The 11,690-nt window shown below is 31.4% G+C and overlaps 1 protein-coding gene across 3 annotated transcripts; it reads right to left on the reverse strand.

Moving 5' to 3' along the window:
• Positions 1 to 3,255: 3,255 nt before the first annotated feature.
• LOC108219325 (probable serine/threonine-protein kinase WNK3) lies at positions 3,256 to 7,492 on the reverse strand. 3 transcript variants are annotated; one of them, XM_017392708.2, is made up of 9 exons: positions 7,262 to 7,492; positions 7,026 to 7,063; positions 6,602 to 6,829; positions 6,288 to 6,508; positions 6,017 to 6,174; positions 5,576 to 5,726; positions 5,341 to 5,478; positions 3,854 to 5,255; positions 3,256 to 3,754 (listed from the first exon to the last, which is right to left on the reverse strand). In XM_017392708.2, exons 1-9 carry the CDS (start codon positions 7,337 to 7,339, stop codon positions 3,568 to 3,570), a joined length of 2,601 nt encoding a protein of 866 aa, XP_017248197.1. In that variant the 5' UTR covers positions 7,340 to 7,492; the 3' UTR covers positions 3,256 to 3,567. The 3 variants fall into 3 exon arrangements, with proteins under 3 accessions (XP_017248197.1, XP_017248196.1, XP_063947845.1); XM_017392707.2 differs by having other exon boundaries at positions 5,543 to 5,726; XM_064091775.1 differs by having other exon boundaries at positions 3,256 to 3,748; positions 5,543 to 5,726; positions 7,262 to 7,478.
• Between the last annotated feature and the right edge of the window lie 4,198 nt (positions 7,493 to 11,690).

Raw genomic sequence — 11,690 nt, forward strand, 5'->3', positions numbered from 1 at the left:
GACCGTGGAGACCGTTTATGTTCTGCAAGTAAAATATGCATAAAAATATTGAAAAACTCATAATTTTGCAAATCATGTTGTACAAAGATCATTATATCATTTAAAATCTTGAATATCATGTATGTTTTGCATGTAGAATATAATATAATATTTTATCCTGCGGAATATGTTTAGTTTGCAGAACATTTGTTCAATTTGCAGAACATACACATTCTACTTATTAAACATAGATGTTCATCAATAGTTTTAATGAACTGGTGATATTTCTTCACAAAATAATGTATTCTGCAGTATTTTGATTTGCAAAATTATGAGTTTTGTAATGTTTTTATGCAATATTTTACTTGCAGAACATAAGTGGTCTCCACGGTCTCCAAATAAAGTGGTCTCCATAGAACTTTACTCATATATATATATATATATATATATATATAGGGTGTGTTTCAACGGGTAACTCATTTATTTGAGTAACCGGATAACTCACGCTCAACCCTACGATCATTGATGATGAGATGGTACAGTATACTTACTTTTTTTCTACGGGCACGTGTGATAACCGCAACATGGGCCTAGGGCTGGACACGAACGTGTGTATAAACTGTATTTTGCTATCATATTAGTATTTAATTTAGCTATTTAAAACTTTATGTTTATACGTTATTTTTACTCAAAGCAATATAATTTCATGTATAATTATATTTTTAAAATCATTTTCGTATAGTAAATTTATTATATTATATTTTGTATTTTGTGTAATATTAGTCGTGTTCAGTGTTTTTTATAATATTAGGTAAAATTCTTATATATATTTATAATTAAATTCTTATGTTTTTTAATTAAAATAAAATTTTATTACTATAATTTTATTAAAAGATGGGGTTCTTTAATTGTTCATGTTCTTTATTTTTATAACTATGTTTTATATAATTTTATATATTTTGAAGATGAAAAAATTGTTATAATTTTTCTAAAATAATATGTTTAGTAATTACACATGTTCTGTATTTTTATAATTATGTTCAGTATTAATTTAAGTATGTTATGTAATGTAAATAAAATCTATATACATGTAATGTACTGTAACTTTATATTAAGATTATGTCCTGTAATTCTGTATGTTCTGTATTCTTACAATTAAGTGCTGTAATCATGCAGGTTCTGTATTTTTATAAATATATTCTATACTTTTAACTATGTTCTGTAATTAACGTAGCTATGCTGTATAATTTTTTTCATTTATAATTAAAAGGTTAGGTTCTTTAATTGCGCATGTTCTGTAACTTTATAACAAAGTTTTATATAATTTAATATTTTTATAAATAAAAAAACATATATATTTCTGCTATAATTTTATTAAAAGATTATGTTCGGTAATTACACATGTTCTGTATTTTTATAATTATATTCAATATTAGTTTAAGTATGTTCTGTAATTGTTTCAAAAAAAAGTACGTTCTGTAAAAAAAAAATGTATATGTACTGTAATCTATTATAAAACCATATTCTGTATGTTCTGTATTTTATAATCAAGTTCCATATAAATTTATTACTATTTTTAAATTGTAAAAGTATATATACACTGTATTTTATTAAAATTTAATAGTCTATAATTTGGTATGTTTTATATTTTAATAATTATATTCTATAATTTTAAATATGTTATGTAATTAACATAAAATATGTAATGTAACTTTATAAAAAAATTATGTTATGTAATTATGCATGTTGAATTATATATATATATGTATTCTACATAATTTCATATAAGTTCTCTAATTAAAATAATAAAAAATATATGTATTATAATTTTATTAAAAATTATGTTTTCTCTAATTTTTGTTGGTTCAACACAGAACATATTTTGAAAAAAAAATTCCAAAATACATAACATATTTGTAGAATACATAACATTACAAAATACATAACATATTTACAAAATAAATTATTTAAAAGAATACATAACATAGTTATACAATATAAACATAAAAAATAGATCACGGTAAAATATGAAAAGCAGTGATAAATGTTATGTGTGCACGTGTGGAAAAGCATAACTGCCCTATTCATATAATCTAGTACTGTACGCAACACATAACTCATGTGGGTATGATAATCTAATGGTTGAGATCATAAGTTACTTAGTTACTATTTGAGTTGGTTACCCGCTGAGAAGGCCCCTATATATATATATATATATATATATATATATATATATATATATATATATATATATATATATATATATATATATATATATATATATATATATATATATATATGCCAACATTCCAGAGAGGGACTCCTTATATAGAGTTACATAGTGTGTCACTATAAATCATCAATTTTATTATAAATTCTGTTATAGAATACATATAAAACGTGATTCTAATATAGAATACTATAAAATAAATTTATTTTAAGTAATTTAACACTTAAAATTTGATTAAAAAAGTATATTTTCGAAACTGATTCTACAACAGAATAATTCTGGATGATTATTATTCTGTTATAGAATCATGTTGAGATATTGCATAATTTTAGATGATATTTGGCATAAAAAATTGTATAACTTCGTTTTCGGTTTAATAATCAAAATTTGCAATTATATTTCATAAAAAATATAATAGAATATATATTATGTATATATTTATAATGGTGTGCTACGTAACTCCATATAAGAGGGTATGCTATGGAGTGCTACCATATATATATATATATATATATATATATATATATATATATATATATATATAGAGAGAGAGAGAGAGAGAGGGGGTTACTCCAGTGAGAACTTCTTATAATGAGAACCGTGAGAACTTTCTTAATTTATCATATTTTGACTAATCTAAACATCAAACTAGTGGGTACCCAATATAAAAAATGTATATAAAACTAGTCTCTACCTAGCTAGTCAAAAAAAAAAATTCAAAAAAAAAAGTCCACTGCCACGTCATCAGTGATTTATTTTTTATTTTTTTTCGGCTAGCTAGGTGTAGACCTTAATTATATACATTTTTTGTGAAGGTGCCCCTGGCGGGGCCCTTCAAATGAATGAGATATTGATAAATTAAAAAAATTCTCACGGTTCTCATTTTAAGAAAGTTCTCATTTGAGCAAGTGCCTATATATATATATATATATTTAATTAAAGATATATATATATACTCTTTTCTCAAATATATAAATATCTTTAAAACTCTTTTATGCTCAAAAATCATTGTCATTATATCATATATATCTATGAACATACAAATGTAGATATAAACAATTTTAAAAACTTTATTTTTGTTAAAAAAAACATACAACTGAAAAACTTAACATGTTACACAAAATTGTATCCTATTTACAGAGTATGCACCTCTGGGAACTCCACCATCCTGCACCCAACTAATTATAAGGGATTCAAGTCTAAATAAAGTAAAGGAGAGTCTAAGGAGTGTGCCTTTCTACCATTTTCTCACCTTTAGAGCACATTAAAATCGTCTTTTCAGCAAAGATAGGTTGTTATGGTTTCACCAGCAGTAGTTGACTGTGGAAGCATGACAGAAAAAATATATTTTTCCAGAATTAGAAGCCTACACCATTGTCACTCAATATAATAGCGATACCCATCCCACTGATGTCAGATTTGGTGTCGACCTTCGGAGTCTTGAATTTGTCTCTAGATATGGGCCGACATACTATATTTTCAGCTTCTGAGTTCCGCTTTCGACCTTCAACAGCTGTGCTCAGATTTTGTAACCGTCTGCTATATCTTCAAACTTATAGAGTAAGATTCCCAACTGGTGTGATAAAACATAATCTAAAACAATATACAGGTATGAGTAGGGAAGTAAGTTAGGGGGCTACTTACATCGGGAACAAAGAGTCTGAACTGTTTACACCACTGTCAGTATTTTGGTGAGGTGCCTCCATGTCAAGATTTTTCAAGAATTTATCACGAACTTTTGGTGGAAGTTCTTTCAGAAGATCCGATACAATTAATTCATGTTTCTTCTTAAGTTCGTTCAGCTCTCTTTGATGTTCAACTAAGATGGACCCCAGTTTTTTCACTACCATATTATCATCATCTGAATCAAAGTTGCCAGGTATAGGCACATTTCCTGAAACTGAGTCAGGCCCGTTGCCCAAATGAAGAGCTGGAACACCCAACAGCGATGAATCAGACAACTTATGTTTAGAATCTGAAGATTTACCATTTAATATGGAGGGATTTTGCTCTTCATGTAAAGCCTTGTCACTTGAATTATGCTGACTGGCGATGAAAGCTTTAAGATTTTGTTCAGCACGATTATCTGTATGAGTTTCCATGACTTGATTAGATAAAAAGAGCGGTCCTGGTTTGACCGGAAAGCTTCCCTGTTTACCTTTCGGTGAGACTGACCAATGATTTTTTCCTGCAGGAAGTTGTTCCAGAATAACACTTCCAGGAGGAGAAAATATGTAGGTCATTGGGGAGGAATCAGCCACATTCTGACTGCTGACTGTGCCCTTTTGCATTTCAAGTAAAGCCTCGTCCTTTGAATCATCAACGTGCTGACTCCTGACCGATGATTTATTACTTCCTTTAGTACGGCTATCAGCAGAAGTTTCCATATGCTGATTAGATAAAAAGCGTGGTCCTGGTTTCACCGGAGAACTTCCATTACTAGCTTTGGGTGAGACAGACCAATACTTCCTTCCTGAAGGCAGTTCGAGAAAACTTCCAGGAAGAGAAGGCAAATTTCTCACCGGAAAATAATCAAAAACACCCGGACTACTAACTGAAGCCCCTTTCTTTCCAGCTGAATTTGCACTTGAATTATCCATGTGCCGACTGCTGACCACTGATCGAATATTTTCTTCATTAGGTTTCTCTGCATTAGTTTCCTCCTGATTCAATAACAAGCGCGGTCCTGGTTTGACTGGAGAGCTTTCAATACCGGCTCTTGGGGAAACAGACCAATACTTTCTTCCTGAAGGCAGTCGTTCCAGTACAATACTGGCAGGAATAGAAGACAAATTCGTCACTGGAGAAGAATCGATTTGACCTTCAGTGCTGCAATAATCAGACATTGCTACTTCATTTCCTATGCTGCTAGAAAGTTCCCCGGCTGTCCAATCTGGAATATAAGTCCTGATTTCTGTGTCAATCATCTCAGTAATGGCCGATGCATCTTGATCTGTCAGGTCCAGTTCTTCAACCATTTCACTAGCAACAGCAGCTGATGTGTCAACCTCAATGTCAAATGGAAAATGTATATTACGAATTTGACCTGGGTCGAATGCAATTACTCAGTAAAAGAGTCTGTGAGGAACATATTGAATATGAAATAACACGAGAACAGAACAACATACAACCTGTGGAATCAGCTATTCGTAGTTTTAAGAATACAGTGTTCAGATCTTTTCTCTGGCCCTGCACTGTGAAGTCCCTACTGCTGTCAAGCCCAGGGTCCTTCAGCTTTTCACCATTATCAAGATTATCGCTATTCTTACCTACATATTAAGTGTGTTAAAACCTAGAAAAAGACAACAAAAAATAACACTTCAAAGAAATTACCAGCAATATGGGGATTGGTTCGTATGGATTGACCTACAGACTCGTTAGCTCCATCTGAATGGAGAAATGGGTCCAACAATAGTTCTCTGGCAGACAAACGATCAGGCACCTTTGCTATACATTTTTCTATAAATGCTCTGACTTCAGGATCTTTCACTTTTACTAATGATGCAGGCCTGACTCCCTAAAAAAGAAATAAGCAAAAATATGATGGACGATAACATTCCTGAGTTATTCCCTGTTCAAATAGTATTAACTCAGAGAATAGTCTGATTAAAGTGGCCGGGTCCGCCGGGATAAAATCAAAGAATTCTCATCCAAGTTAAGTTACTATGGATATACACACAAGGGAAACAAGAGGCATTTGGTTAGTGTAAGCCTATATAAGTTACAGGGATACCCATATACGATGGAGGAAGCAAGATGCCAAACAAAACACGGAGATCATATAATAGAAAGACACAAGTCACTTACTGAAGTAACTTTTTTATATATTTGAGCAGCATTGGCACATTCCACATATGGGTACTCAAATGTCACCAGTTCCAATAAACACATACCAAAGGCATATATATCTATAAGTTGATCATATTCCTCTTCATAAAGTTCTGGTGCCATAAACTCAGGGGTACCTGACATAATACAATATTAAAGTGTGATACAGTATTATCTTTACTAAGAGACTGCCAAGAGAATATCAATATTGCAGACAAAAGAAAGAAGGAGATGGGGATAAATTCTTTACCAATGACGCTGTGTGCAGAACGAGCTTGAAGAATTGCAGCTAGCCCGAGGTCACCGATTTTCACTTCCCCTTGATTCCCATTGACAAAAATATTATCACACTTTAAATCACGGTGAATAACTGGAGGATCATGACTGTGGAGATAGGAAAGTCCCTCTAAGATCTGCTTCGACCATTTCTTTAAAGCTCTTAAATTAACATGCTTGTGCTTCTGACGATATCTAAGAAAGTAAAAGACACTATTAAAACACTTGCAACACACATTCTGACATCCACCAAAACCAACTACAGAGAAACCAGTAAAACAAACTTACTGTCGTAGTGTCCCAGACGTGAAAATTTCCGTAATAAAGTTGATATGCTCACTCTTGGCATCAACCCATGAATTATAAAACTTAATAATATTCTTATGCTTGAGCGTTTTAAGCAAATGAACTTCAGAATATAGACGCTCCATGTCAACGGAATTCTTCAATAGATCTGCAACCTTAACTTGATTCCAGGCTACTTCAATCCCTTCCCATTCATCAAATGCTCTATATCTAAATTCCCAAAACCCCGTCAAGGAAATCGAAGCATCATTACATCCCAAATTTCACAAAGCAGCCAAGTTCACATATCACACCCCCTTTATATCTTATCTTATTCGAATCACAAAGAAGGCCTAGTAAAGTATAAAGTACACACCTAAAACTAATAAAACTAACTAAAATACAAAAAATTAAACATAAAGGATACACCTTTTTGAAAGACCCCTTTCCAAGAACCTCTTTATACTGCAAATCACATCACATAAAATCATCCACAAATCATATGCAGAAAATAGTATTGTAGCAACAAGAACATAAAAATAAAAAGTCAGAAGAGTGGCCAAGTTTTTGAATGTGGTGATCATACAATACCTACACAAATAAAAGCAAGACCACAATTTGTATGTGTGTGAAAATAGTGTGTGTAAGTATAGTATCACTGACCCGACCATATCGACCAGAAGGATCAATCTCAACAAACAGAGCATCAGCATCATCTGGGTCACTTGAATCTTTGCCCATTTTTCAAACTCAAATCATGTACATACATGTATTCTTACACAACATAAATGAACACATTATCATACATATCAAGATTTATTTTATCAAACCCATGTGAAATTATGTATCTGGGTTTTGATTGTCCAGCTTAGTTTGAAAAGTCCAACTAGTCATGAGAGCATTATAAATCATCTTCTTATTTTAATACTCCCTCCATCCCATTTTAAGTGTCCACTTTGCAAATTTCACACATCTTAAGAAACAATTAATGTAATGTTTTTATCATTATCTTCACACACCTATTCACCTTGTTTTTATAAATATTAATTATGTATAGCACCACTCCTAATATGTATTTGACCTTTTTTCATGTTGGAACTAGTAAGTTGTATTTAATACTATATTGGAACTAGTAAAAAGTTGCATGGGTTAAAGAGTATGACACATATATTGGGAATTTTTTTTTTGGCAAAATGGACACTTAAAATGGGATGGAGGGAGTATTAACTCAAGGATTACTCCCGTGTTCTCTTTTCGATTCAACATGTGTTCTTTTAGGGGTGAGCACAGGGGGTTTCGACGGTTTGGAGGGTCTAAACCAGATCAAACCGAAATAATCGGTTTTTCAAAATCTCAATTCAAAACCAAATCATTATATTTAAAGTCTAAACCAAACCAATCCGTTTAAAACGGTTCGGTTCGGTTTGGTTTCGGTTTTAACCGTTTAAAAAACGTTAAACAAACAAAGTTAACAACAAAATTAAATTTTAACATGAAAAATAAGGAATGAAAATTCAATTTATATTTTCTATTTTAATCATATTTAAAGAGGATACAAGAATATATTAGCTTGATAAATAAAAAGAGACGAAAGAAAATTAAAAAAAAAGTGATTCGTATACTTTTATAAAAATATAAATAAAAAGAATGAAAACATAATACATACATCAAAATTAATATCATAAAATAGAATAAATAATATTTGTAAAGAAAATCTAGGATACCTTTTATATGTTTAAGATTTTATAGTTTTTTTGTAGATTATAATTTTATTTTTAGCAATACATTATTAGTATATGTATATTAATGTTTAAATATACACATTCGGTTCGGTTCGGATTCATCGGTTGGTTTGGAGATAAAAACCGAAACCAACCCGAAATAATTCGGTTTTTAAAATTTGAAACCATAACCAAACCAAACCGTTATAAAACCGTTAAATTCGGTTTGGACGGATTGGATCGGCTGGTTTCGGTCGGTTTGGAAAATTTTTGCTCACCCCTGTGTTTTTTAACTGGTTTTTGTTTCAAAATATTTGCCTTTTTTTTAGGAAAAGTTTAAATTTCATTACTTCAAATCATCTTTCAGAATATATAAAATATTTGCCTTCTTTGGAATTAGCTTTTCACAAGTAATTTAAGGTGATAGAAATATATTTTCACTTATAATTTTCAAAAAAAATTATGAATAAAAATGTAAGTTGTAAATTTTAATTCTAAAAAAGAAAATTTTAAAAATAATAAGTAGAAGTATTATTTTATCACCTTAAATTCGGCGTAAAAAGTCAAACTAGAAAAGGACTAGATGTTTTGAATAACGGATTCAAATAGATATATTGACTAGCGGATTAAATTAGCAAGTTTTTAAAAAATTATTAGGTAAAGACTGCTTGATTAGATTTTTATGACAAATACCAAAATCTCTGATCCAAAAAACTCATCCAAACAATTTTTTGAAAATTAGTTTTTCGAGCCCAAACCTCTATTTTAATCCGTTGACTATCAAACACTAACATTAACGGATTAAACCTCTTAAACACCTTAAATCTCTAATTTTATCTCAAATCTCTAAATTCCAGAACACGGTCTTTGTATTTTTTTATTAAATATAATGTTATATAATTAATTATAAATTTATAAAATGATTAATATTTATTTAAATAGTTTCACTACCAGCATTCTCATGAATAAATAATTAATTATATTAAGATTTGGATTAATAAATAAAATTGTTTGGCTACCGTACTTATAGCTTGTTTTAATACTTCTTGAATACAGTTTGGCAAAATAAGTAGAAATGTTTGTTTTGAGTTTTTGAAGTGTTCTTCTTGAATACGGTTTGTCAAAATAAGTAGAAATGTTTGTTTTGAGTTTTTGAAGTGTTTTTTCGTTTTTCTAGTGATTTACATTATATAATGAAGTTTTTAAATTTTTAATGTGTAATAAATTGTATTTATCGATAAAGTTTCTTGTAATTTGATAATATGAATTCTTGTCTAGTTTAAAAATTAAATTACAAATTACTTAATTGACTTATAGATAAAATTATCCAAACATTTTTAGTAACTTATAAATCAAATTCACTTATCACTTATAATGCTTATTTGATTAGCAGAAGCTGTTTCTAGTTTTTAATTTTCATGACCCGTTTGTATAAATAGATAGAAACACTTTTAAGAAGTTGAGAATACTACTAACTCTTCTATCTGAGCTTTACTTTTTTCCAAACACTTTATCAACTTATTTACTTGTCACTTCTACTTTACTTCTTTAGTTTGAGCAAAAGTCTTTTAAACTAACCTAAACAGATGATTTTAAGCAATAAATCTGTTACAGCTACTACTAGAGCTGAGGTGGAGGATGCTGAGCTGGATGAACAACGTGCAAAGTTAGTTAGTTAGCGGCATAATTGGCATTTACAACTCATTTACAGCTGTCATACTAGTAGCTTCCTGAACAAGCTAGTTCGTTCTATTCCTGTATATAAATATAGACTCAGTGTGTAAGATACAAGCTAAGCAATATACAGTACAATTTACTTTTCTATAAACACACAACTTCCATTTACAAAACTGTCATGGTATTAGAGCCAGGTTGCTCTTGATACACAGATTCTCGATTTTTCATTCATCTCTAGATTACATGAGATCATACGCATCCGCACTGATAAATTCACACAACAATTTGTTCGAGCAAGCTCAATCTTCAACAATGGCGAACAAAACTACAATTGACATCAATCATCCCTATTTCATGAGCTCTGTAGATCATCCAGGACTTGCTTTGGTTACAGAACCGCTCCCAGATAAGAATTATCGCCAATGGAACAGATCAATCAAAATTGCTCTCCCCGCTAAGCTCAAGATAGGGTTCATTGATGGAACTCAAGCAAAACCTGCAGATTCATCGCCACAACTGATTTTGTGGATGAGAAACAATGACTTAGTCATCTCCTGGCTTCTAAACTCTATGTCCACTGACATACGCAAAAGCGTAGTGTATCTCAGCACTACTAAGCAGATCTGGGACGATCTGGAGGCAAGGTATGCTCAGAGCAATGTGCCTCGACTGTTTCACTTGAAGAAAGATCTATTATCTCTAACACAAGGTACTAAATCTATAACTTCATACTTCACTATGTTTCGAAGCTTGATTGATGAATTGGGCACTTTAGCTCCAATTCCTAAGTGCATATGCCTGAATAGCAATTGTACTTGTGGTAATCGCTCTAGACTTGAGGTCTATGAGCAAGTGAACAAGATGAGTCAGTTTCTTATGGGACTCAGTGAGCAATTCACCACTGTTAGAGGTCAAATATTGCTTATGAATCCATTACCTGATATTACTCAAGCCTATTCTATGTTGCTACAAGAAGAAAGTCAGCGAGAGTTTGCTAGTCAAAGTGTCATTCCTGTTGAAAATGTTGCTATGAATGTGAAGCTAAACAACAATTTCAAGGCTAAGAACAATAAGAAATCACCAGATCCTAATATTAGCTGTGAATACTGTCATTTGCCTGGACACTTGAAGGACAAGTGCTTCGCTCTTCACAGTTATCCAAAATGGCATAGGCTTCAAGGACAGCCTAAGCCTAAGCCTAAGAATCTCAGAAAACCTAATGCTAATGCAACTGTGATGCACACTGAAGCTGAAAACAGAGAAGCTACCACAGGCAAGGAGATGACACACACCTTATTTGAGAACCAGTACCAACAGCTGATGAGTTTGTTACACCAGAACCAGAACAACAACTCTAATGTCAACTCTAATGCTACTGCTAATGCTTCCTGGATCAACTCCTCAACATTTCGTAATACTATGACACAGTGTGCAGGTATGCCTATAAGTCCTACTATAAACAGTGTTTCATATGATAACTCTGCTCACATCTGGATTCTTGATTCTGGAGCTAGTCATCATATCACTCCTCATATGCATATATTGCAAAATCTTCACGAAATTCATTCTGAATTATTATTACCAAATGGACATCAAACTGCAGTCACTCATATAGGCACTGTCAAAATCACACCAGATATTACTCTGAAACATGTACTGTATGTACCAAAGTTTTAGTGTAATTTGTTGTCTAT

This window comes from Daucus carota, chromosome 4, assembly GCF_001625215.2.
Source record: "Daucus carota subsp. sativus chromosome 4, DH1 v3.0, whole genome shotgun sequence".
Classification (NCBI taxonomy): Eukaryota; Viridiplantae; Streptophyta; class Magnoliopsida; order Apiales; family Apiaceae; genus Daucus; species Daucus carota.

What these genes read in the sequence shown, in the direction of transcription:
- LOC108219325 (XM_017392707.2), bottom strand. Translation starts at nt 7,339, where the DNA reads ATGGGCAAAGATTCAAGTGACCCAGATGATGCTGATGCTCTGTTTGTT. An exon ending in AAGGGGTCTTTCAAAAAGGT is followed by an intron (nt 6,830 to 7,025) that starts GTATCCTTTATG and finishes TTGGGAATTTAG; the next exon opens with ATATAGAGCATTTGATGAAT. An exon ending in TCAGACTCTTTGTTCCCGAT is followed by an intron (nt 3,755 to 3,853) that starts GTAAGTAGCCCC and finishes ATAAGTTTGAAG; the next exon opens with ATATAGCAGACGGTTACAAA.